At 42.5% G+C, this 26,742-nt stretch overlaps 1 protein-coding gene across 1 annotated transcript in view; it reads right to left on the reverse strand.

Annotated features, from left to right (window-relative positions):
- Positions 1 to 17,914: 17,914 nt before the first annotated feature.
- Positions 17,915 to 26,742, reverse strand: part of CDCA7 (cell division cycle associated 7) — a 120,804-nt gene continuing 111,976 nt past the window's right edge. Inside the window, exon 10 of the mRNA XM_029225481.1 lies at positions 17,915 to 17,957. Within this exon, the coding sequence (XP_029081314.1) occupies positions 17,927 to 17,957 (31 nt within the window). The 3' untranslated portion in view covers positions 17,915 to 17,926. The remainder of the gene's footprint in view (positions 17,958 to 26,742) is intronic.

Here is a 26,742-nt window from a genome sequence, read left to right on the forward strand (position 1 = left end):
TACGCTCCTCAGGGTTACTTTGAAAATTTCCTGGAAAATCTTTTTTTTTCAGCCAAAGAAATTTTGATATACAAAGAATATCATTAATATGCAAATCAGCATACTGTAAAATTCATTTTGGTGCTGCAGAGGCACTATTTTTATAAATACAGAAACATAATTATGCATCCTCTAGAGGACTAAAAATAATTATACAAATTTACAACAAAGCCCAAGGCTGTGTTTCCTTTTAACTGACTGTTTCTAATATCATTTAAATCTTGTTAGAACTTAATTACCAAAGCTCTCTTGTAATAATTCAGGTGGAAGATTTAAAGTCTAAACTTGCCATTCAGAAAACAGAACCTCATCAGGGAAACAAAGACATGCAGGCACTGATTGCCCAAATAGGACAGTGAAAGCTTGGTCAGGATGGAGCCATGTGGGCCCTGAGACGGGGAGGCTCATGAAGAGAAAACATTAATATTAATACATGAGCCGTGTTAATTTTTTTAACCTACAATTCCTTAGAAAGACAAGATTACATATAATGATCACTATGGACTATAAACCCAATTAGCCATTTCTACCTCTTCTTTAGTTTTCCTCTGTTACTTTCCTTATCTTTTTCAAATTAAGGTAAATATAATTTGGGGGCAGTATTTTTTTCATAACGACTTAATTATCCTTTCTAAAGTCAATCCAGAATATGTGTGTGTGTGTGTGTGTGTGTGTGTTTCATAGCTAAAGAGTGGCAGAATTCTATTAGTGCAGAAAAGAACAACAAGCAAAGTCATGAGAAAGGGTCCAATTTAGACTGTCTCAAAAGCAATTATTTATTAGCATTTAGAGAAAAGGAGCCCCTTCTTATGAAATAAAAGACATAAGAAACTCAAACACTTGAAATTCAAACACATTTTCACTTACCACTAGTTAACAATAGTTTCTAGGACTTGGAGTTCCCTGGAAAATTAATTAGTCACCTTATGCTATACAGGATAATAATTTGTTTACGTGAGATGTCTCTGACATAGGTGTTATCCATTATGGCAGAAGCTGACCAATTAATTTTCCAAAGAGCTGTAGCAATTCCATTTATGAGATGTCTATACAATGTCGCAGTTCATTCTAGTCACTAAAAAAAAAATCAGTCAATTCAGTGAAAAAAATATTAATCAAAATGATTGTTTGACAGCATTCAGACAAATCAGCCAGTTGTTTGAACCTCTCATTTTTCAACCATTTATTTTGGCTTTGTGTAGGTATATAAATATGCATACATGTGCTTATGGTAGACGGATTTTTTTTCTGTTTCAGTGGTTTTAATCCTGTGGTAAGGTATATAATATTAGAACTTTTGTATATAATATACTTGATGTGAGGGGAGGGGGAGTAAAAGGTGTTGCTCTTGCTTCTTGGGTTCATGGACTCTTTATCATCCTCTTTGAATTGAGCCAAGGGAAGTAGCATTTTGACAGAGACAGAGTGAAGGTACCAACTTAGTGGGCAGATTTTTCTATTCTAACCCATCTTCTTTCACGGACATGTGATCCTTTGAAAACTTATCCCCATTATTTCATTTCCTCCTCTTAACATAAAATTATGTCATTATTTGAATTCAAGTGACATTTAAAGCCATTTCTTCTTTTGGAAAATTCCAATCTTGAAATATTTAAACTTTCTAGCCATGCTCTTGACTATCATTTGTAATTTGTCCAAGTGGGACCTCAGATAAATAAATAGACCTGTATATATTGCATATCTGAAAGAAGATCCATCCAGCAATAAAGTGAAGCACAAAGACCGAATCAGTCCCCACAGCATCTCTAAAGCTGCATAGCACAATTCAGGATGATAACTGAAGAAATCCAAGCATATACTTTCCCTTAATCTCTTTTTATGAGTGATGGCAGACTATTATTCAAAATCTTGAGACTAGATATTTTGGCTTGGCTGCTGAAAAGGGAGAAACCTAAAATCTCTGTGTAGGAGGGTATCATACACAGGCCTTGTAGCCTGTGACCATCTTTCCTTTTGGCCAGTATGGGAAATCATCTGTGATTTCTGCCCATTGTACATGTCTATCGCGTTTGCCAGCTAATGTTTAGTAACAAGGGCTGTTTGTTCTTCTTAATAATTTGAACTTTCTCCATTTGTGTTTACCTTCACATCCAAACTAGCACAACTCTGCTCCGAGTTAATTCCCCAATTTCATTATGACCACAGTAGGGAAGGGGAAAAGAATCTGCATCCAAACCACCAGACAGAAAACAATGGGAACAGGCAGCAATCCAAGAGCTTTGGCATGATTTGCAGGAGGAAGCCAGCCCTGATTAATGCTATCAAAATGCTTGTCTTTCCTTTGATTGATATTCCAGGCCCTTGTTACAATTACTGATGCCGGTGACAACAATCATCAGGCTCTTTATGGTTTGCTGTCGGTTGGGCGGGGGGGAGGGTGGGTGGCATGGACTTCACCAGAACATTTGCACACCTGCCTCAGTTTAACCTAAAACCCGTTATTTTGCAAACAAAATATATAAGCCCAACATAGCAATCATTGTTCTTCATATTCTTCAATCAAAAACTCTTCAGTTCCCGGGCTTCCCTGGTGGCGCAGTGGTTCAGAATCCGCCTGCCAAGGCAGGGGACACGGGTTCGAGCCCCGGTCCGAGAAGATCCCACATGCTGCGGACCAACTAAGCCCGTGTGCCACAACTACTGAGCCTGCACTCTACAGCCCGCGAGCCACAACTACTGAAGCCCGCACGCCACAACTACTGAAGCCCGCGTGCCTAGAGCCCATGCTCCGCAGCAAGAGAAGCCAACGCAATGAGAAGCCTATGCACCGCAACGAAGAGTAGCCTCCGCTCGCCACAACTAGAGAAAGCCCATGTGTAGCAGTGAGGACCCAACGCAGCCATAAATAAACAAACAAACAAATAAATAAATAAATTTATTTTTTAAAAAAAGCTTGAAGCAGAGAGTTACAGTTCAAAAGATAGCGATCATACTTGCTTTCTCAATGTATGTGCATGACTTGGAAGTAATCTGCAAAAATCCTGACATTTCACCTCTAAATAGTTCAGCACCTGTCTCCTAAGCCTAAGGACATTCTCCTACGTGATCTGATAGAGTTCTTTAACTGAAAAGTTTAGGGAAAAAAATAAAAGAATAGGATTTTGGGGAAATGACTGATACAATTTTAAAATAAGAACTATAAACAATTAACTTTTGTGCCCAAGTGTATCAGCAAGACTCAATGGTGGGATTTTAATCGTTGTTCCCAGTTCCTCCTCACCAGAGATGAATGGAAATCCTTGGCATCTGTGAAATACTCTTGTCTGGTCCTGTCCTGAGGCCTCTATTTTTTTTTTCTTCTTCTTTTTAACATCTTTGTTGGAGTATAATTGCTTTACAATGGTGTGCTAGTTTCTGCTTTACAACAAAGTGAATCAGTTATACATATACATATGTTCCCATATCTCTTCCCTCTTGCATCTCCCTCCCTCCCACCCTCCCTATCCCACCCCTCTAGGTGGTCACAAACTGAGGCCTCTATTAAATCAGGCTCCCTTGAAGCGCTCTTACGCATCCAGTGCTCTCTCAGCCCTGAGGTTCCCTTACACCACAGCCCTATTAGGATTTGAAGGAAATTCTCTGTCTCTGACTGCAGTGGCTTCAAGTCCAAGTAAAGGACATCTATTTATCAACTACACTTAAAGCATATGATTTGCTCTAATGCTCTGTCTTAGTCTGTTTGGGCTGCTATAAAAGAATACCATAGACTGGGTGGCTTATAAACAACAAACGTTTATTTTTCACAGTTCTGGAGGCTGAGAAGTCCAAGATCAAGCAATCAGCAGATTTGACACTGATGAGGGACCACTTCTTGGTTCGCGGTTGGCTGTCTTTTCACTGCATCCTCAGATGGCGAAGGGGCGAGGGAGCTCTCTGGGGCCTCTTAAGGGCACTAATTCCATGCATGAAGGCTTTACCCTCTTGACCTAATCACCTCCCATATGCCCCACCTCCAAATACCATCACATTGGGTATTAGGTTTCAACATATGCATTTTGGGGAGATGAAACATTCAGTCTATAGCATGCTCTTTGCTAGACATTGCTGCCAGTTACTGCCCTAGGAAGGACTTCTTTTTCTGTTGCTTTGGGCTTGGAGCTTTCTTCTCTCTCTAAGCATTCTCTCTGAATGTATGTGCTCTACAGTTGCCTGGAAGAAGAACTTCCAGAGTGAAATCTGAGCTGAAATGGATGCCCTATGATTCTGAATAGAAGTGTTATTACCTTTCACGCAATGAGCACCTCCTGGCCCACACTCCCCATCCATAATCTCATTAGGGCAGCCAAGAGCCTTACCATTTAACCATTGCTCTCCCTATATCATGTGAGCCACACCATATGGTTGTTTTTTTTGTTTGTTTGTTTTGTTTTTTTGCGGTATGCGGGCCTCTCACTGTTGTGGCCTCTCCCGTTGTGGAGCACAGGCTCCGGACGCGCAGGCTCAGCGGCCATGGCTCACGGGCCCAGCCGCTCCGCGGTATGTGGGATCTTCCCGGACCGGGGCACGAATCCGTGTCCCCTGCATCGGCAGGCGGACTCTCAACCACTGCGCCACCAGGGAAGCCCCCACCATATGTATTTATGTTCCTAACAACACAGAAGTCAGCACAACAAAATATTTTTATATTTAATCAGATTACTATGTGTAGACTGGAGCTTTTGCTTGCATTTTGGCTCAGATGTTGGATCATTAAACACTAATTCATGGAAGACATATGTCCAAGATGATTTTCTTTCATGAATGGGATTGGTAAAACGTATGTTTCATTTGCTGTAGGATCCCTCCCTAACTTGTTTGGGAACTTATCTGGAAAGTGAACATGGGAAATAGTTGTAGCAATGCTCAGGGAACAGGACTCCACGTCATTCCAAGAAACGTTCACTGAATGCCTACTGTGTGCCAGACACTATCCTAGGCACTGAAGATACGAAGATGAACATTCATCCCTGAGAAATCCATGGTTAGTGGGAAAGACACTAATTTCTTAAACTGACTCACTTCAAGTCATTAAGCCATTTGTTCTATTTGAAGATGCAAGAAAGTAATATGGAAATGTTCATTACAGTCTTAGCGACAGCTCTTGAGATAACGCATTATCTCATTCCATCCTCAAAACAACTCTTTTATGCATCAAATGAGGTTGTGCATGTGGTTATTCGGCCAGATTATAGTGTGGGTTTGTATGTGGAAACATATGTGTCAGTGTTTCACTATGAATCACAGTGATTTTCATTCTCATAAAAAATAATAACAAATTAATGGCACAGGAAAATCACCTGCAACTTTTAGATCCACACATTCCATAAAAGGGTGGATTTGGGGCAGCCAAAACTTCCCAAGCAGGGTTTATGGTAATGACTCCTTGTGCCCTGACTTCTTACTCCACATTCCCAAATATAAGAATGATTTGGGGACTTCCCTGTGTGGCTCAGTGGTTAAGAATCTGCCTGCCAATGCAGGGGACACAGGTTCGAACCCTGGTCCGGGAAGATCCCACATGCCGCAGAGCAACTAAGCCTGCGAGCCACAACTACTGAGCCCGCATGCCACAACTACTGAAACCCGCGTACCTAGAGCCTGTGCTCCACAACGAGAGAAGCTACCGCAGTGAGAAGCCCACGCACCGCAACAAAGAGTAGCCCCCACTCGCCGCAACTAGAGAAAGCCTGCGCGCAGCAACAAAGACCCAATGCAGCCAAAAATTAATTAATTAATTAATTAATTAAAAAGAAAGAATGATTTGGCCATTTCCTGGAGTTCATAGAAGGCTCACCTCTTTCTTTTCCAGATTTCCCTAACATCTGTTCATTTTATCAGCAAAAGTTTGGTGTTTGTTTGTCAACACTTATTAGTATAGTCAGTGGGTTGAGATGAAAAGTAATTCAATCAGTCTTTGGCCCACTTGCAGATAAACTTTATTCGGTCTTTGGCCTAGTTGCTGATAAATTTCCCTCAACTGTGATGACTATAGCATTATTATAATTAGCCATCCTAGAGAGATTTACCCTACTCTCCAGCACACTACCCATCCGGCTGTGACCAGCCCCACGCCGGTCTTCAATCATTTTGTCTTCTTGGCTGCTGTAACATCTCCAGCCTCAGGCTGGACCTGTTGCCCTGTACTGCTCTGCACCAACCCCCAAATGCCTCACAGCCACCATCCCCACCCACACACCAGCAATCTGCCCCACAGCATGCACCTTCGCCTTGGTCACCGACAGATCATCCCTCACCATATAGCTATTCCGCAACCTAACCCCAAACCGAAACCCTCCTCTCCTCCCAAACCCTTCTGCTGTGCTCTTAGGAGCTGACTGTCATCAGCACACTGACCTACATTTGCTTCCTCTTCTAAATGTATCTTCCTGCTAAGGAGCCAGGCTGTACCCTCAGGATGCTACTTCCCGCTGCCCTCCCAGCTGAAGACTGTGTCTCTCCTATTCCTCAAGTGCCTCAAGGCCAGGGGCAGGAGCAAACGTTCTCCTGGCTCCCCTTTGCAACGTCTCAGATGTCTGTCCTTCCTCATTCAAAAATCCTAGCTTTTTGGAAGCGAATCATCAAACTTTACCACCTCTGAAGTCACCTCCCTGCCTCCTGGTCAGTGGAGTCACAGGTGATGTCAACACACGGGGCACTACCTACCTCTCCACCACAATCCTATCATCAAAGCAGGAGTCATCCAACATCCTGACGCTCAGCACCCGGCCCTCCTTAGCTCCCAAGTTCTTTCCCTCCACCTCACCTCAATCACTTACTCACATCATCATACCCTAGACCTTGTCATTGCCAGTAATTACAACCCTTGTCTCCCAGGCACCACACTCTCCTTATTTTCCTCCTACATTGCTGGACACTTCTTCTCAGTAACCTTTGCTGGTTCTTCCTTATCTCACTGACTCTAAACATTGGAATGCCCCTCGGATTATTCAGCCTCTTCTCTCCTCTATCCACACACATTCTCTCAGGGATCTCATACAGTCTCATGGCTTGGGATAACTTCCAAATTTTTATCTTCTGGATAAAAGAGAACTGAATTAGAGTTCAGGATTCTGAACTCTAGTCCTATATACCCAACTGCTTGTTCCATATCTCAACACTGACATGGTCAAAACCAAAATCTGATCTTCAACCACACTGGATTCTTTCTCAGTTTTCTTCTCTGAGGAAATACCCATTCCAACCTTTCAGTGGTTTAGTCCAAAATTCTTAGAGTCTCCCTTGACTCCTCTCTGTCTCTCACATCCCACATCCAGCCCAGTGGCAAACCCTTTTTGTTCTACTTTTATGATATATCCATATTATGACCACTCTTCATCATCTCCAACACTACCACCCAGATCCAAGCCACTACTATCTTTCACCGGGATTATTACCCTAGCTTCCCAGCTGTTCTCCCTCCCTCTGTCCTTGTCCCCTTCTGTATCCTCTCAACACAGCAGGCATAGCGATCCTTTTAAGGGTAAGTCTCATCTCTGCTCCAAACCATCCAATGGTTTCCTATCTTACTCAAGATAAAAGCCAAACCTTTGCAATGACCTACAAAGCCCTCCACATTCTGGTACAAGGAGGCTCCATGAGATCTGCCCCTCACCCCTCACCACCATTATCCCCTGCACCACAACTACTGAGCCTGCGCTCTAGAGGCCACGTGCCACAACTACTGAAGTCCATGCGCCTAGAGTCCATGCTCCACAACAAGAGAAGCCACCACAATGAGAAGCCCACGCACCACAACGAAGAGTAGCCCCTGCTCACCGCAACTAGAGAAAGCCCGTGTGCAGCAATGAAGACCCAAACGCAGCCAAAATTTTTTAAAAATCTACAAACAATAAATGCTGGAGAGGGTGTGGAGAAAAGGGAACCCTCTTGCACTGTTGGTGGGAATGTAAATTGATACAGCCACTATGGAGAACAGTATGGAGGTTCCTTAAAAAACTAAAAATGGAAATACCATACGACCCAGCAATCCTACTACTGGGCATATACCCTGAGAAAACCATAATCCAAGTCTTCTTAAACTCAACTAACTGCTTGCTATATCCCTGTACCCAAGCAGTTGAACGTTGATGGAGAAAATTTCACAACGATGCTATTAGGAACCATTTCAAATTTATGACCAAAATCTTCAACAAGCACTCAGCACTCTCTGACAACTAAACTTCCCTAGTAAATTCGTTAACCTACTCCCAAGATGACTATTATGCACTTTCTCTTCAATTCTCAAATCTCCAACATCCCCTCCCCCTCAACTCTCAGCTGAAGACCTTGTCGTATATTTCATAGAGAAATATAGATGCCATCAGATGAAAACCATTTCAACTTCCCACCTTCCATTCCACACACTTACCTATATCTGTAGTCACATGCCCTGGTAAATTTATGCCCTGGATCCCATCTTGTTCTCCTTCTCTTGGATTTGGCTCCTAAAAGGATTTCCTTTTTTCATACCCTCATGCAGCCTGTATCTCAGCCACATCACGCTCTGTGCCCTTCTCTGACTCCCATGCCTTGGCTTTGTGCCTTCTCTTCCATTACCAGGCATTTTTCTGCTCCTCTGCTCTACCTGAAAAACTCGTATTCTTTTTTCAAGAGCAACACATTACCTCTTTTGTGAAAATATCTACAAATGTTAAGGACAGGATTTTTTTGTTCTTTTCGCTCTCCATAGCATTTCTTTTTTTAAATTATTTTATAAATTTATGTATTTATTTATTTTTGGCTGCGTTGGGTCTTTGTTGCTGCACACAGACTTTCTCTAGCTGCAGAGAGCGGGGGCTACTAATCGTTGCGGTTCACAGGCTCTCACTGCAGTGGCTTTTCTTGTTGCAGAGCATGGGCTCTAGGCGTGTGGGCTTCCGTAGTTGTGGCACGTGGGCTCAGTAGTTGTGGCTCGCAGGCTCTAGAGCACAGGCTCAGTAGTTGTGGTGCACGGGCTTAGTTGCTCTGCGGCATGTAGGATCTTCCCGGAACAGGGCTCGAGCCCGTGTCTCCTGCATTGGCAGGCGGATTCTTAACCACTGCACCACCAGGAAAGCCCCTCCATAGCATTTCATATTTACCTCTGTTACTGCAACATGTTCATTGTAATTAGTGTAAACTTGATTATCATATTCAGTTTTTCACTCTACCCATTCCATACTTCAATGAGCCCCCTGAAGCACTTCGGATGCGCTCTGTTTCACAGACTACACTGTTGTGGTCCTATGGGTCAACACATTATAGAGAACTACTTTTAATACTGGTCTTTTTTCAGCCCGGTGGGCATATGTCTGTGGGAACTGGCAAGAAGGAAAAGCTGAGTGACAGCCTCAAATTCTCCCTTTCTCTCATGACGCTTTGTTCGTTTTTTTTTTGCCAGAATATCCTCCTTTCCCTTGGTAAGTGATTACCCTACCGCCAAGCAGTCCCCACACATCAGCCCCATAGCTTCCTCAATACTAGGATCTACACAGCTTATGCCAGTAGCTGAGGTCTTCAGCACACTTGCTGGTACTTCTGTCTCCCCACAACTAGTCCCTGAGAGCCAGAATCTTGTTCTTGGTGTCCACAGGTCTGTCTGAGCACTGCCATCTCACCTGGCACCTAGGAGCTCAGTGATTGAATAAACTGTTGATGATTTACAATATCTTTCAAAAGGCTTCTAGTTATTATCATTATAATACAATCAAATTGTTTTTCAACTCCCAACTTTTATGTAGGTTTAAGGACTAGAGCAGTTTATACATGATCTTGGGATTTCCTTGAAAATATCACACAGTATATATATTTTCTCTAACTGGGATGGATTTAGCTTACAAACATACGCTTGTTATCCCCATTGTTGTGATATATGCATAATTGCTCTCCTCCAAGAATACTTAATCACAGTGGGTGAGGCTTTAAATAATATTCCTTAATATATTAGGAATCTGACATCCATCAAAATAACGTGGCACTGCCTTATTTATGAGGTCCAATTCAACTGCTACAGAAATGATACCAAGTATCAACAAAAAGGATATATTTGACTTTTCATAGAACTCTCCTCGAAACAGAAGCCTGATTTTACTCAGTACATATTATGTCTGGTATTAGATTGATAACATTTTATCAGCAGCACATACACTAGGAATCTAAGTTAAAAGATTAGACACACATTATAGCTCGAGAAATACATACAGTGTTTGAATTCCCTTTATCTCATCAGAGTTAGATTGAAGAGTCTTTTTATTCACCTTAATTAAGTTCTCTGGAATGTAGTTAAGTCAATGTTTTTTTCTAGAACATTACACAATACGGACAGTATCCTAAATATATTGTTTAAAATAAGACCCGAAGGCTTTCTACACTCACTTGGATGTGATATAGACAATATAGAAAAATTTGCTCTTGGGTGTGGTATAGTTTATATGATTAAATGCTTTATTCATACTCATATGTCCACCTATTAGTGTGCTGTTAATTCAAATGTTACTATGATGTATTTTATCCCCGTTAGCATCCCCATTAGGTGGATGTGAGACTTAGACAAAGGTGTGTGTTCTCATTAATGACGAGCAGCCTATTCATCTTACTAGAATGTAATTAATGTTAGTTCCAAACCCTAATTTTTCACTGTTTGTCACGACACATATTTAGCATTTCTCCTGTCCTTTATCAACCGGCTCTCTCCTCGTATCACACAGCCAGTTCAAAACGACGTATATTTAACCAAATCTGGTGCTTCATTTTTCGACTATTTTATACATGTATGTTTCTTAATGTTGGTGGTAGTTCCCACACTGAGAGACTTCATGTTGGCTGTGGTAACTGCAAAAACAATATTACAGGGACTGTTTGATCCATCCTACTTTTTAATGTATAAGATTAATGTCATTCACTTGCTGAATTAAATGTTTAAACTTATGAAAGAGATTTTCTTATATTCTGCACTACAGCAGCAACTGAATAGAATTGTTTGTTAGGTTTTGGCAAAAAAAAAGAGCATTTTTTAAAAACACACTCATTAAATCAAAACTACAATGAGGTATCACCTCACACCGGTTAGAACGAGCATCATCAAAAAATCTACAAACAACAAATGCTGGAGAGGGTGTGGAGAAAAGGGAACCCTCTTGCACTGTTGGTGGGAATGTAAATTGATACAGCCACTATGGAGAACAGTATGGAGGTTCCTTAAAAAACTACAAATAGAACTACCATATGACCCAGCAATCCCACTACTGGGCATATACCCTGAGAAAACCATAATTCAAACAGAGTCATGTACCACAATGTTCATTGCAGCTCTATTTACAATAGCCAGGACATGGAAGCAACCCAAGTGTCCATTGACAGATGAATGGATAAAGAAGATGTGGCACATACATACAATGGAATATTACTCAGCCATAAAAAGAAACAAAATTGAGTTATTTGTAGTGAGGTGGATGGACCTAGAGTGTGTCATACAGAGTGAAGTAAGTCAGAAAGAGAGAAACAAATACCGTATGCTAACACATATATATGGAATCTTAAAAAAAAAAAAAAAAAGTCATGAAGAACCTAGGAGCAGGACGGGAGTAAAGATGCAGACCTACTAGAGAATGGACTTGAGGACACGGGGAGGGGGAAGGGTAAGCTGGGACAAAGTGAGAGAATGGCATGGACATATATACACTACCAAACGTAAAATAGATAGCTACTGGGAAGCAGCCGCATAGCACAGGGAGGTCAGCTCAGTGCTTTGTGACCACCTAGAGGGGTGGGATAGGGAGGGGGGAGGGAGGGAGACGCAAGAAGGAAGAGATATGGGAATATATGTATTCACTTTGTTATAAAGCAGAAACTAACACACCATTGTAAAGCAATTATACTCCAATAAAGATGTTAAAAAAAAAACACACACGCATTTATAACTAAACACAAAAATACCTATGTATATCTACCGTTCTCTCCACCAGACCCTGTAAAATGTGCTATGTATATGACAACTCATTTAATCCTCATAACCATCCCTATGGGGTAGGTACTGTTAGTCTTCCTATTTCACAGCTGAGGAAATGGAAAGACAGAGAGGTTAAGTAACTTGCCCCAAACCACACAGCTAGTGGGTGATGGCTCAGGGATCCAAGCCCAGGCAGCTTAGCTTGTGCACCTACTCTTGCTGTGCTGCCGTTCATCTTCGTGGTTCCTGAGGAACTTCATTTAATGATAGTACATTGAATATGCATGATGTCTAAGCTAAGGCTCTGAATTTTATTATATTTAAAGATCACTTTTATCATTTTGCTTTAATATCACTCTAATGACATAAATGTGGGGCTACCCTGGTGGCGTAGTGGTTGAGAGTCCGCCTGCCGATGCAGGGGACGCGGGTTCGTGCCCCGGTCCGGGAAGATCCCACATGCTGCGGAGCGGCTGGGCCTGTGAGCCATGGCCGCTGGGCCTGCGCGTCCGGAGCCTGTGCTCCGCAACGGGAGAGGCCACAACAGTGAGAGGCCCGCGTACCGCAAAAAAATGAATAAATAAATAATGACATAAATGTGCTGAGTGAAATATCTATACACTATTTGTAAAACAGTAAACCTTAAGCTCTTGGAGGTCAGCGAAGGCAATTTAAATAACTCCCCATATCTAGACAAATACCTGCACACAATAATTGTTCAATGGATATTTTAGCAAATAAATGGATTTTTAAATTTAGGGTTCAAAAAACAATGAGAGATAAACTTGGGCTTTATACACATTACAATTTTGAGGCTCTACTAGTCAGGTATACCAAAGGTTTTCAGAGGAGAGTCAAGCATTTGGTTGTGTCTCCTCCACTCCAAATATCCAACTTTAAAATTCAGTCAAGCATTTGTATGTGTCTCAGAATCTAGTTATTTGGTATTGAAATAGGTCTATTTCTTAATCCACAATTTAGGTTTTCAAAAACTGTAACTCTCTTTACTTTCCTATAACTAAACTATATTTCTATCTCCAAAGAAACTCAAACCTTCATTTTGCTCTCTAATGGAAAATGTTTCCAAATATATAATTAAATCAGGGTTTGCCTAATTGATTCAGGGTAAATCGGGTCCATTTAGGATCTCCCTTTCTCCCAGAGGAGGCTTGTCATCTCTGTTCCCAGGAGTACGTAGCATCATGGCATCCAGGGAAGGCAACTGGTCCTCAACCGGCATCTGCCCACCTTACCTCGGCATCTTCAGAAATCGATGTATCCTACCTGGTTCCCAGTTATCTTCATCTCCACGTGCTGGTATCTCCCGGGGTGGTGATAGTCCTACTGGGCCTCCAGCCACACAGCCCATATCCTTGGCTGGCCTCTCCTCACACCAGCTACAGGGACCCCCAGGCCAGCCCACTCTTGTCATCACGCCCACGCCGTGGTGGGCCATGCAGGGAAGTATTGCACTGCTCCAGTGTCCGCTCAGGCCCCGTTACCCACATGCTCCACAGTAGTAAAAGTGTAACCATGGTCCGTGGGGCTCCACGGGCAGCTCTGTGCTGCTCCCCATGGGGTCCAGAGAACAGAAGGGAGCAGCGTTCCTCTACTCTCAGACCCGTCATCTATCTGAGGGCCTGTCACACGCGTGCATGTGCACACAGACTCACACACACTTCCATGTATTCTCTCAAACATTTCCTGTTTCATACCCTGACCTTGGCTTAGGTCTTGTGGCTAAGATTTTGAGCCTCACCATCCCTCCCCTGGGGTCTAAGAAAGCCCTCCTGTGTAAGGGCCTAAATGGGCGTGAGGAGATGCAGGATGGGGAAATGCCAGTCCCCGATACCCCGGTCACAGTACTATGTGGAAAGAGGAATCTGCGTCAGTAACTGAGTATGTCACCCAGCTCTTTAAACACTTCTCTCATAGCCCTGAAGTTGATTCTTAATCCTCCCTAGTGTTTATTAGCTACTGTATTGATATTCATCCATTCCTTTAAAACAGCTCTCTGCCTTTTCTTCCTTTCTCAATTTATTTTCCAAACAGTTATCCAATGCTGATTTTGTTTGAACATATGGAACTACTATAGACTGGATTAAAACACTGGTTCTCCCTTACCCTGGGGCATGCCTGGCCATATTGGCTGAAAAGCCTTTAAAAATGCCTGAGGACTGGGACTTCCCCGGTGGTCCAGTGATTAAGACTCCACATTTCCAAAGAGGCAGGTACAGATTCAATCCCTGGTTGCGGAACTAAGATCCCACATGCTGCACCGCACGGCCAAAAAAATAAATAAATGATATAGAACTACCATATGATCCAGCAATCCCACTCCTGGGCATATATCCCCAAAAGATGAAAACTCTAATTTGAAAAGATACATGCACCCCAATGTTCATAGCAGCACTATTTACAAGAGCCAAGACATGGAAACAACGCAAGGGCCCATTAACAGACAACTGGCTTAAGAAGATGCAGTATCTATACAATGGAATGTTACTCAGCCATAAGGAAAGAATGACATATTGCCATTTGCAGCAACATGGATGGACCTAGAGACTATCATACTTAGAGAAATAAGACAGACAGAAAAAGACAAATATCATATGATATCACTTATACGTGGAATCTAAAAAATAATACAAACGAATCTATATGCGAAACAGAAGCAGACTCACAGACATAGAAAACAAACTTATGGTTACCAAAGGTGAAAGGGAGGTGGGGAGGGATAAATTAGGAGTATGGAATTAACAGATTAAAAAATACTACACATAAAATAAATAAGAAACACTGATTTACTGTATAGCACAGGGAACTATATTCAATATCCTGCAATAACCTATAATGAAAAATAGTCTGAAAAAATACATGTATATATTATTATATATATATATCTGAATCGCTTTGCTGTACACCTGAAACTAACACAATATTGTAAATCAACTATACTTCAATTAAAAAAAAAAACCTAAGAAAATTTAAGCGACCTTCTGTATTTTTCCTTAGCTTTAGTGCAAATTTGGATGTTGGTCCTGTCATATTGTAAGCATTTTAAATGAGGGGGGAGTTTTAGTAAATATCTTTATGATAAAGTATTTCAAACCAAATTCACATTTAGCTATTCTGTGTCTCCATATATCTAGGACCCCCGAATACAGCGAATTCAAGAGCACTAAGAACGTCCTTACACAGGAATAAAGATGACGCGTGCCTGTCTTATCTGCCCACCAGCTACATAACCCCACACACCAATATCATTGCAGGTTCCCATGAGCTCATGAGAGGAATCAAAGACCACCAGAGAAAGTTACAAGGTTTTACAGTGTCTGCTTTGTTATGTGTGGACTTGACTTTTCCTTTTCCAATTGCGCTCAAAGGAAATTTCTGTTTCACTGGAAAATTATTCACCGCAGACCAATAAAGGCATTTTTGGTGGGTTTTTATTGTTTTGTTTTGTTTCGTTTAAAATTTTTATTGGAGTATAATTGCTTTACAACGGTGTGTTAGTTTCTGCTGTGTAACAAAGTGAATCAGCTATATGTATACATATATCCCCGTATCTCCTCCCTCTTGCATCTCTCTCCCACCCTCCCTATCCCACCCCTCTAGGTGGACACAAAGCACCGAGCTGATCTCCCTGTGCTATGTGGCTGCTTCCCACTAGCTATGTATTTTACATTTGGTAGCGTATATATGTCCATGCCACTCTCTCACTTCATCCCAACTTACCCTTCCCCCTCCCCATGTCCTCAAGTCCATTCTCTACGCCTGCGTCTTTATTCCTGTCCTGCCCCTAGGTTCTTCAGAACCTTTTTATTTTTTTTTAGATTCCATATATATGTGTTAGCATACGGTATTTGTTTTTCTGTTTCTGACTTACTTCACTCTGTATGACAGTCTCTAGGACCAAGTCTTTGGTGCTTTTATTTTGGAGATGTCATCCTATTTATACCCTGAGAGACTGAAAAGTAGAAAATATTTTCATCTCTGTTTTAAGTAGGGGAGGCACCTATTAGTCGAATCACCTTTCCAACCTCAGGTCAGGAAGATGACAACGTGAAAACATCCATCTCTCTAATACCAGAGCATGTCTTTGAATTTCTCCCTCTTCTGACACACAGAATAAAGTGGTGAGCCAGCCTGTCCCTGCCAACCTGCAAACCAGCCCGAGGTGTGATGCCACCTATTCTTGTTTAATTCAGCCCCGACTGGAGGTTAACTGGACGGATGGCGGCAGCCTGAGACTTTGCTTGCAGCAGACCCCAACCTCCGGACAGCAGTGCCCTGAGAGGAAGCAGTGGTCCTTCCTCTGGTTTCCTGCCTTTCCCAGTATGAGCATCTGCCACGGTGGTGATCTGCGAAGGCTGCTGCCAGGCCGATTGAGGGGAATCAATCTCTCTGCATGGAGCTTCAAACCAGTGTGTCCGCTACACACCAAACCCCTTCTTTCCCTGTCCCAGAAGAGGCTTCCCTGTCGGAACGAGGCTCTAAGCTTTGTGTAATCAAAAGCCTTTGATTAAATCGGACCCAGTCCTTCTACTTGCCATGGTATCCCGTGACCTGGGCAAGCAGCGGGGCTACAAAACAACCCAATCTGTTGCTAGGTGGGCTGACAAAGCCGGGCTAAACACACGGTGGTTTTCAAGCTACGTTACATCTCCAAGTTGCAAAGCTAGCTATAAAGCAAGCCAGGAAAGCATACCCAGAGGTGAAAATTTCTCACAGACAGAGGCCACTCTGCCTCTGAGAGGGCTGTTGTCCTTCCCACTGGGAGTTTTTAAGCCACTTAGGGACAGCGACCATTTGAACAGAAAATTGTTCCTGTTTCTAAATCATTTTTTTTTTTTAAAGAAAGAAAGGAAAGGAAAGAAAAAGGACCCAGGAAAGATGCTGCTTTTCTGGCATCTAACCCATAAAACACACGTATGGTCACACAAAAAGAGACCAGTTTCTAAGAATTAACTCAAAGAGATACTTGCTTACTCTGCTCTTCACCTGCTGTTCGCTTCGTCCTCAGGCTTTGTTTTTTACCTACCAGTGCTAGGCATCCTCCCTCAGCCTCTTAGCCCTCAACATAGGACCCAGGAGAGTTCTCACTCCCACCTTTCTTTACTGGATCCCACATAACAGCCTCCTTGGAGCCAGCATGAGATCTGTGGGTACCCTGGGTAATCATTTGGGACCACTTTAAATAAGTATTCATTAAAGAATCTTCAGCATTCATGTAGTGGAAGAAAAGATGAGCCCTGAACAGGTGAAGAGCTTAAGAGGACACAAGGGACACAAGGGACAGCCCCCGAGTAAAGCCACAGCCTGGAGTTTAGCTGGTACTCCCCTGCAATTACCATGTATTGTTACTCAAGCACCCTCTCTGCACGGGAGATCTCTCCAAACCTTTCCCCTACCCTAAGGGTATAGAACAGCAAGAGATTCCTTCTAACTACGTGCATTATTCTCCCAAAAATGTACCCTAAATTCAGCGTTCTCCACCCCCTCACATTTCCATTATGTTTAAAAAGCCCTTATGAGCGGGTACCTCCAGGACCCCCCCTGCCTGGCTCAAGCCTGACTCTAGTTCCCATGATCTATCAGGACTTATCTGAGTACAGTGAGATCTGCCCCAAGGGGTGGATTCCACAGCAAAAAACTGAGGGATCCGAACAGCGGCTACTGAAGAGCAGACGCGCAGAGTAAACGAGGATCCGATGCAAGGGGATTAACGGGGTGAGAAGCCACCATCTACACCTGCCCCTGTCTGAAGGCTGGGATCAGCCTTGCGGACACGAGAGGGTCCTAAGGTGACCTAGCACTCTCAGGCCCCATCACTGCCTCTGCCACACAGAGAGCCTACTCCCCACCCCCCAAGGTCTGGGTCAGTCCACTCACGTCACTCAGATGAGGCTGGTTTTTGCAACAAATGAAGGACTGACATTTGCTTGAGTTCGAGTTTCATCATTTCTTCAACCCACTGGTGCTAGAGTTCCTTTAAAAAAAAAAAAAAGTGGACATTGAAGAGCGGTATGTATTATGGAAAGCTGTAAAATCAAGAAGGATAACAGGGTGTTGATATTGACGTGGGGCGTGTCTGAGGGCCCATTTGCAGTAAAAATGAGTTTCTCACATGTTCCCATGTAGGTGGCTGCTCAGCGCCACTAAACACTGGTTAATTCGCTAATATTATTCAGTGAAAAATACTTCTTCCATTCCATTTGTTAATAAATCTATTTTCATTCTCATGGAAATCAGCCCCTTTCAAGTTCATTTAAGAAGAACATTTCATAACTTTCTAGTAGGGGAAGTATTTTTATTTAAATACTTGCAACAACTAAATTGAGAACTTATAGCTTTGATCTTTTTTTTTTTATATCTTTGATCTTTAAAAACATTTTTCTTGTGGCTCTTTGTGGTTAGAAAAGATTGAGAGACTATGAAACATGACACAGAGAATAAATACAATGGAAATTGATTTCAATAACATTGACTTCGTTGGTATTATTTACTGTGAAGTAATTAAATAGTAGGAATTTATTTTTAACTTTAAAAGTTTATAAGGGTGTCATCTGCCTCAGGAGGAGAGAAATTAACATCTGAAATTAATAAATAACATCAGTAAAGGAAAGTGTGGTGCAAAATTTTTAATTCTGTGCAACTATTATTGAGTCTTTCTTGGGAAAAATAAACAAATAACAGTCCCCAAAGGTAGATTTTAATAGTGTGAAATGGTTTTGGTGGTATCCTACTGCTCCCACAATGCTATACTTGGGAACCACAGGTACTATGGAATCGTGTCATTTCTACTGTATTTTTCATTCATTTTAAAACCTAACAGAAGAGGCAACATTTGTGTATGCCTGAGACCTGAGGTGGTTAGGTCTCTTTTTATTTTTCAAAAAGGAAGAGGCAGTATTCTCCACCCCATCCCCACGGATTTCTAATGTACTTTTGATGTTTAGCAGTAATTCATCTCATGATTACATTTGTGCTCATTTTGTATCTACTCAAAGTAGATCAGAAAGGGAAAAGAAACAAGACCCTACATTCAGCAAGATGCTTTGCACACCGGCAGCCTGCAGTAGCTGAGGTAAGAGGACATGCAGGAAGCTGAACCCAGGTTAGAACCAAGCCTTGGTGGAGTCTGAACAGGGATCCCTTCCAGAATGCCTTGGCATCAGTTCAACCTGGCTTCTAGACATACTTGTACATAATACCGAGAAAATGTTAATAATGATTATTTTCAGTAGCATAGCACAGCTAAGCCCTCAAAAAGAGGAAGCTTTCACTGGTAAGGCACTGCATTTAAGCATTGAAATCTGGTGTAATGTGAAGTATGAAATAAGTTTTGAAAGGAAGCTGACGATTAAGAAGAAATGCGGTGGGCATTTAATAAGCGGAGGAACCGCAAGATAATTAACTGGCATGCATAAAGATTCATGCTTCAAACCAAAATTTTAATTTTGCACATAAATGTGCCTGATGTAGGCAGCATTTAATCACCTAGCTGACAGGAGTAACTACTTTCATTTAACCTTGACTGAAGATCATGAATTCTAACAGGTTTAATTGGATACATCATTTAACAGAATGAACAGAGCAAATTTTTCTCAATTCATAGGTTCTGATTGACATGCACCAGCAATAAGGCGTTGCACAATTACAGCTGCTCTGCATTCCTGCCCTGGACAGCAATTGCCATAGTGATGTGACACCACTGGATCACTGGGGCACGGGAACTATGCTGAATCTCCCCTTGTTTTGTAAAGGGCAATGCTTTTAAAAAAAAAAAAAAAAAGTAAGAAAGAAAGAAGGAAGGAGAAAAAGAGAGAGAGAGGCTGGAAAAGAAAGGGGTTTGGACACTTTAAGGTTTTTTTCATATTAATCACATTGATACGCACATCCTGTAAGAGAAGGGGTATGTCTTGTTATCAGCCACATGGAAAAATGCAGGAAGAATAACATTATCTTTTATCTGTTTAGCACTTCTTTTCAGAGTTTCCGGAAAGACTCTAGTCAAACAAAACAGACTCAGAAAAGAGGACCTAAAAGAAAACCATGCCAGCTTGAAGTCTCCAATCCTTCTAAAGGAAACACAGTGATACGAGCCCTTGATGCTGCTATCTACGTAGGGAGTGTAGGCATCTAGCTCCACATATCCAGTGTCTAACATGCACTGGGGGATACAGACCCTGGAGTGGAGTGAGTGATTCATTGCTTCACTAACAAAAACCCAAATGAATCCAGAAAAAAAAAAAAAGTTAGTTTCCAAAATAAAACTATAAACCTTTTCCTTCTGATAAAATGAACAATAGCAAACCTTAAGAAACTGCCCAGGTGGCTGAATCCTATATTCCTTGGCCAACCTCAAATATCTCAGTTACCTCTGTAAATATTCTAGAGAGAACCAGATCTATACCTCAAGAAGCACTGTGCAAAGTCCGGCTAGTTTCAGACACGAAAATAAAAACTGAAAGAGCTAAATTTTAAAAACTTTTCTCTAACGGTCTTATGGTTACCAGGGGGAAGAGGGAGAGGGATAAATGGGAGATTGGGATTGACATACACGCTACTATATATAAAATAGGTAACTAATAAGGACCCACTGTATGGCACAGGGAACTCTGCTCAATACTCTGTAGTGACCTGTATGGGAAAAGAATCTAAAAGGAGTGGATATCTGTATATGTATAACTGGTTCACTTTGCTGTACAGCAGGAAGTAACGCAACACTGTAAATCAACTATACTCCAATAAAACTTAAAAAAAAAAACTTTACAAATCCAACATCCATAGTTTTCTTACTATTGTTTCTTTGCTTTCCATCCATTACTCTTGTTTGGCAAACCTTCAGTTGTCAAAACACCTCCACCCCTGCAGGCCTGGTGAGCTGCCCTCTGCCCGCCCCTCCCGCCGGGTCACTGTGCGGTAAAAATCGATCTGCTCATTGGTTGTCCTTTCATCCGTTACCTCCTCCTTGTGCATCCCCCCTCCCAACACCGTCTAAACTGGGGGCATCTTGAGGACAGACACTATATCCTTCATCTCTACCTTCCCAGTTCTTGGCGTAGCACCTAGTGGCTCACCCTGTAAGGCCATAATTATCCAATGAATGAATGAACTTGGAGCTGTGAAGAATCACAGTGCTTCTGCTTTTCCTCCACTGTCTTTTCCTTCCCCTTGTCTAGTCTGCCTTTCTTTCTTGTTGTTTTCTGTCTTCCCCTCTCTTTCCTAAGCCTTGCAAACAGGTGATCATTCAGCAGAGGCTGACTATGTATCAGCTACATGCTGGGCCATGTGCTGGGTGCCGGGGCCTCTGAGATGAGTCAAGCTTCTCTCCTGTGGAAGTTCACGGTCTCCTGGGAGAGACGGATGAGAAATATACAATTATAATACAGTATGAATAAAGAGAGAGTTTGAGTAAAAGCCTGGGCCACGGCACTCCTCCCTCCCCTCCCCAGAAACAAAGGGCCTGGCCTCCGCAGCCCCTCAGGCTCAGCATGGCTGCAGTTGGCTATAAATTCCCTTTTCTATTTCCCTTCGTTTGCATATCAACCCGCCTCTCTCACTAAATTGCGAGTGGGTCAGGTCAGGGGCCATACCTTATTCATCTTTGTACCACCCCTCCCCTTCAAGTTCATAGCACAGTGTCTGGCACTTGGCAGTGGTTACTGGTTGAATTGTGTGCCCCGCAGATTCATATGTTGAGGTGCTAACTCTTAGCATCTCAGACTGCGACTGAATTTGGAGATAGGGTCTTTAGAGAGTTAATCAGGTTTAAAAGGAGGACGCCAAATATTACTGGTGTCCTTATAAAAGTGGGAAATGTGCAGACATTCACACAGGGAGAATGCCATGGGAAGATGAAAGCAGACATCGGGGATAAGCCAAGGAACACCAAGGACGGCCAGCAAGGAGAGAGGCATGGAGATTCTCCCTCCTGGCCCTTAGAAGGAACTGATCCTGCCCTCAACTTGATCTTGGACTTAGTCTTGAGGAGGAGGAGACAATAAACACCTGCTGTTTAAGCCACCCAGCGTGTGGAACTTTGTTATAGCAGCCCTAGCAAACTAATACAGTACGCTTGCCTAATAAATTATTAACCAGAGGGCTCTAGAAACTAAGGGATACTGTTCTTTTTTTTTTTTTTTTTTTGCGGTACGCGGGCCTCTCACTGCTGTGGCGTCTCCCGCCGCAGAGCACAGGCTCCGGACGCGCAGGCTCAGCGGCCATGGCTCACGGGCCCAGCCGCTCCGCGGCATGTGGGATCTTCCCGGACCGGGGCACGAACCCGTGTCCCCTGCATCAGCAGGCGGACTCTCAACCACTGCGCCACCAGGGAAGCCCGATGATGTTCTTCTTGATGAAAGATTGCCCACTTCGCCATCTGTGTTATCATTAATGCAGATGGACATCCTAAGACATGAGGTAGACCTTGCCGTATCTGGTCTTTCCTCCTAGTTCAGTTTAATGGTCTACATTGGTTTTGCAGGCGGACAGCTATGAGCCAGCTGTTTGGGAAGAAGGGAGAGGAGAAGAAAACTCAGAAGGTTGGAGGCGGGTTGCTTCACTGGCTTGAGGAATTTTAAGTGGTGACTAAATCAGAGCAGTCTGAGAAAGAATTCCACAGGCCCAAGAAGTACTGACTGAGGGTCTTCCCTAAGGTTCTGTAAACAGTTTTTTCCCATTTCCCGTCAGGTTGTTGGCCTCAGTTTTCCTAAGTATAAAACAGACTGGGCTTCCCTTGTGGCGCAGTGGTTGGGAGTCCGCCTGCCGATGCAGGGGACACGGGTTCGTGCCCCGGTCCGGGAAGATCCCACATGCCGCAGAGCGGCTGGGCCCGTGAGCCACGGCCGCTGAGCCTGCGCGTCCAGAGCCTGTGCTCCGCAACGTGAGAGGCCACAACGGTGAGAGGCCCGCGTACCGCAAAAAAAAAAAAATAATAATAATAAAATAAAAACAGACTGATAATAGTAACAGGTAGTCATACCAAAGGAACTTTGAGATTCTCATATACGTTACACATCCAAAGAGAGTTTTCATGGCTCTTACTAATTATTTCCAGTGTTAACGTTTTTTCATAAAACTATCATGAACAAAATTCTACACAACGCCATGAGCTTTCTCCTTTGCCACTATAAATGCCTTCCCAACATACTGTGGAGAGCATCAGCCATCTCCCTGTCTCCCTGGAAGTTCTTCCCAAACATTCAGTGAGTAGATGACTTGCTGAAAGAGAAGAGCAAATCAAACACACACATACACACACACAGTTCTTTTGCTACTTGAACCGTGATTCTTTTTGAACGTTGCCTTTTCTCCTCCAAATCTCCCCCCTCGCACCATCCACCTCCTGCAAAGAACCAGCCAAGTCTCTTGAACACACTATGCTCACAACCTTCATTTTCCTACCTGTTCTTTCCACTTATCCTCAGTGAGCTCTGCCTCCCAGTGCAGTCAGCTCCATGGGACCCCCTGTCTCCCCACCTCCCTTTCTCCATCACATCCTCAGCTGGAAATTCTGCTCTTCCTGGTGATACCCCAGCTCCCCAGCCCTAGCTCCCTCCCCATGAGCTGTCCGATTCCTCACAGTTCTTCCCATCCCACCTTAAAAGCTTCCCCTGGGTTTTATCTTGCCGTCAGCTCTCAATGCAAAATGTTTTGGGACATTTTGTATTAAGTGTGTTATTGGCACTAACGGTACACGTGAATCAATTGTATTAAATCTTCATGACTTCGGGTAATTTGTCTAGAAAATGGCATTCTCCATTTCCCCCAGGATTTTGAATTTGTGTGTACGTTTCCTTTTCTCCCTCCCCGCCCCCGTGGTGCTGTTCTGAACAAACAACAAAAATTACATGAACTGCTGAATATTCTTTTCTTCCATTTTTCCCTACTGCACCTTCTCATTGTGTGAACCGGCACAGCCTCCCGTCCGTGGTCGGGTTTACTTCTGGGGCACACTGTATAATTTAACTTTCTGCAATATAAAATAAGTCAGAGGCGACCTTTTCCCTTGTTCTGACAACATCCAAAGTTGTCTCTCACTGTTTTTATTTAAAGGAACTAGACACAAACCTGGCTGCCTTAACCACGGCCTCTGCGAGGGCTACAGCTGAGAAAATCCGCTGTCAGGAAGAAGTGAATAGAACTAACAAGACAATTGAGCTGGCCCACAGATTAGTGAAAGGTCTGGAGGTGAGGTCCTACAGGGCAGACTAATGAAGCAGGCTACAGAAAGCACTTCTTTGTTATACACTACTGATCTGGCAATAACAGCAGCACTTAGCAAAGAGCCTGATGAGCTGAAAAAATTATGTCATTATCATTCATTTTTTTCATAATAGAAACATGTTTTTGACCTTTACATTTTCTTACATTTTACCACGCTGTGGCCTGGATTAACTGTAAGGTTACCTAGTGACTGGTGTATTCACGCAGCCCGACAGGAAAGGGAACAGTCTCTCTTGCTTGAGTATTGACAAATAAAGTTGATGCAGTAAAAAAAAAAAAAGGCAAAGACGTTATTTGGAACAACTAGACGAGGCTAATGACAGAGCCCTAGGTTGGTCTACCAGGAAGCACAAGGCAATTTGTCCGACTTAGTTAAGGAATATGATAATGCCCTAATTATCTAAGATGTGCCCTGGATATTACAGAGGAGACAAAGAATAAAGGATGGCAAACCATGAATTATCCGAAATAATCCATATTGTTAAAGGTTGGCTCCTGAGAAAGTCTGGTCACTGGCAGCTTTCTCATTTGCCATTCATCTATTGTTAATTTAATCTTTTGTATATATTCAAATTTTTTTTCCCTGGGTTAACATTTGTTGGAAGAATGTCTCTTCTTGTTCCCCGCCATCCTAGGAGGCATGTTTTCCCAACCAGCGGCTTTCCATGCCTTTTCTTTTATTCTGGTAACTGGACTTGCAGAGAGCCAAGAAAGCATCAACCCACCACTAATTAAACAGATTTATCCAACTGGATATTGTTAGGAGAATTTAAAATATAAATTGATGAGTGCTTGTTTAGTGCCATTTGAAGTAAAAATTGAAAGGATTTATCGGCTGAGAAGAAAAAGTCTCAGTGTCTCAGATGAAAGCTGGGAAATGTAATGAATTTAAATGTATCCCACCAGGGTAGCCATATTTCTTCTCACTGTGAGACACTGATGTCTCTCAAATTAATGGAAGTAAATTACTATCTTAATCTGACAAATCTATCACTGTTTTATCAAATCAATTTGCCAGCTCCCAAACAGATCAGAGAAACAGTAGAGGAGTAGCAATGGATTTTTTTTCCAAAGAGTAGTGTGAACCCCATATTCTGAAGGAACATCCATGCCTGAGCCCTTCTGACTTACTTTCACCCCATTTGATGGAGCTTTTTGTGCCAAAAAAGTATTTGTCGGAACAAGCTTAAGGCGATAACTATATCCTAAACCCAGAGAGCACCTCCCAATGTTTTCCATGTCTTCTGCTCTACGCTTTCTGACAAAATGAATCTGTGGCCTCCCGAAAACTTTCTACCAGGACTGGGATGCAGGACGCCTGTGGGAAGACCTGACTCCCCTCAACAGCCTTGACATTGTGCCGGCTCCTTTGCAAACCAGGCCTGCGTACCACCTGTTGAGAAACCAGGTTGCCATAACTAACCCATCAGCACGTAAATTCTACCACCCCCTGGTGGAAATACTTCTTGTGTGGACTCCAAAGCTTTCTTGAGATACATGTGCCACTTATTTTGAGGTATTTAATAACAAATAAAAGCACTGGAGACAGTGTAGCAGTGCAGAAATGTGTGCACTTCTGCAGTTAACTTTCATGAGGACAGGGCCCAACCACATAAGTGCCACAAAAACACTGTCATCTCCACTACTCTGGCAAATTGAGCAATTAAGGCTTATTTCCAGAAAGCATGTCTTTCTTAAGCTGTGTATCCCTTGACTTAAAATGTTTTGATATTTAGCCGACTAAATATTACCATCCCAGAGATGGAGTTCTCTTAAACTTGTTTATCTTTTCTTTTCTTTGCCTGTGTTCTGTTTTTGTACTCTTTCATGTTTTCTTTCCTTCTAGTTTTCCTTCTTTTCTTCATTACTCTCTCCTTCCTGCCTTTTTTTTTTTTTTTTTCCTGCCACACAGGCTTGTGGGATCTTAGTTCCCGACCAGGGATTGAACCAGGGCCCCAGCAGTGAAAGTGCCGAGTCCTAACCACTGGACCACCAGGGAATTCCCTGCCTCTTTTTAAAAAAATTTTTAAATTTCAGCTTTATTGAGGTATAACTGACAAATACAACTGTAAGATATTTAAAGCATACATCATGGTGATTTGATATACATGTACATTGTGAGAGGATTCCCCCATCAAATTAATTAACATATCCATCACCTCAATTATTTTTTTTTTCTTTCTGGAGAACATTTAAGTTCTAGCCTCTTGTAAATTTCATTTATACAATACCGTGTTCTCAATTATAGTTACCATATTTTACATTATATCCTCAGACCTTATTTACCTTACAGCTGAAAGTTGGTCCCCTTTTACCAACCTGTTCCTATTCCCCCACCCCTCTTCCCTGGCAGCATTTTTCTACTCTCTGATTTGATGAGTTTGACTTCTTTTTTTTTTGATTCCAGATATAAGTGATACCACACAATATTTGTCTTTCTCTGTCTGGCTTATTTCCCTTAGCAAAATACCCTCAAGGTCTATCCATGTAGTCACAAATAACAGCATTTCTTTCTTTCCCATGGCTAAATAATATCACATTTT

This window comes from Monodon monoceros, unplaced genomic scaffold (genome assembly GCF_005190385.1).
Source record: "Monodon monoceros isolate NGI ecotype Baffin Bay Population unplaced genomic scaffold, NGI_Narwhal_1 Super_Scaffold_16, whole genome shotgun sequence".
Classification (NCBI taxonomy): Eukaryota; Metazoa; Chordata; class Mammalia; order Artiodactyla; family Monodontidae; genus Monodon; species Monodon monoceros.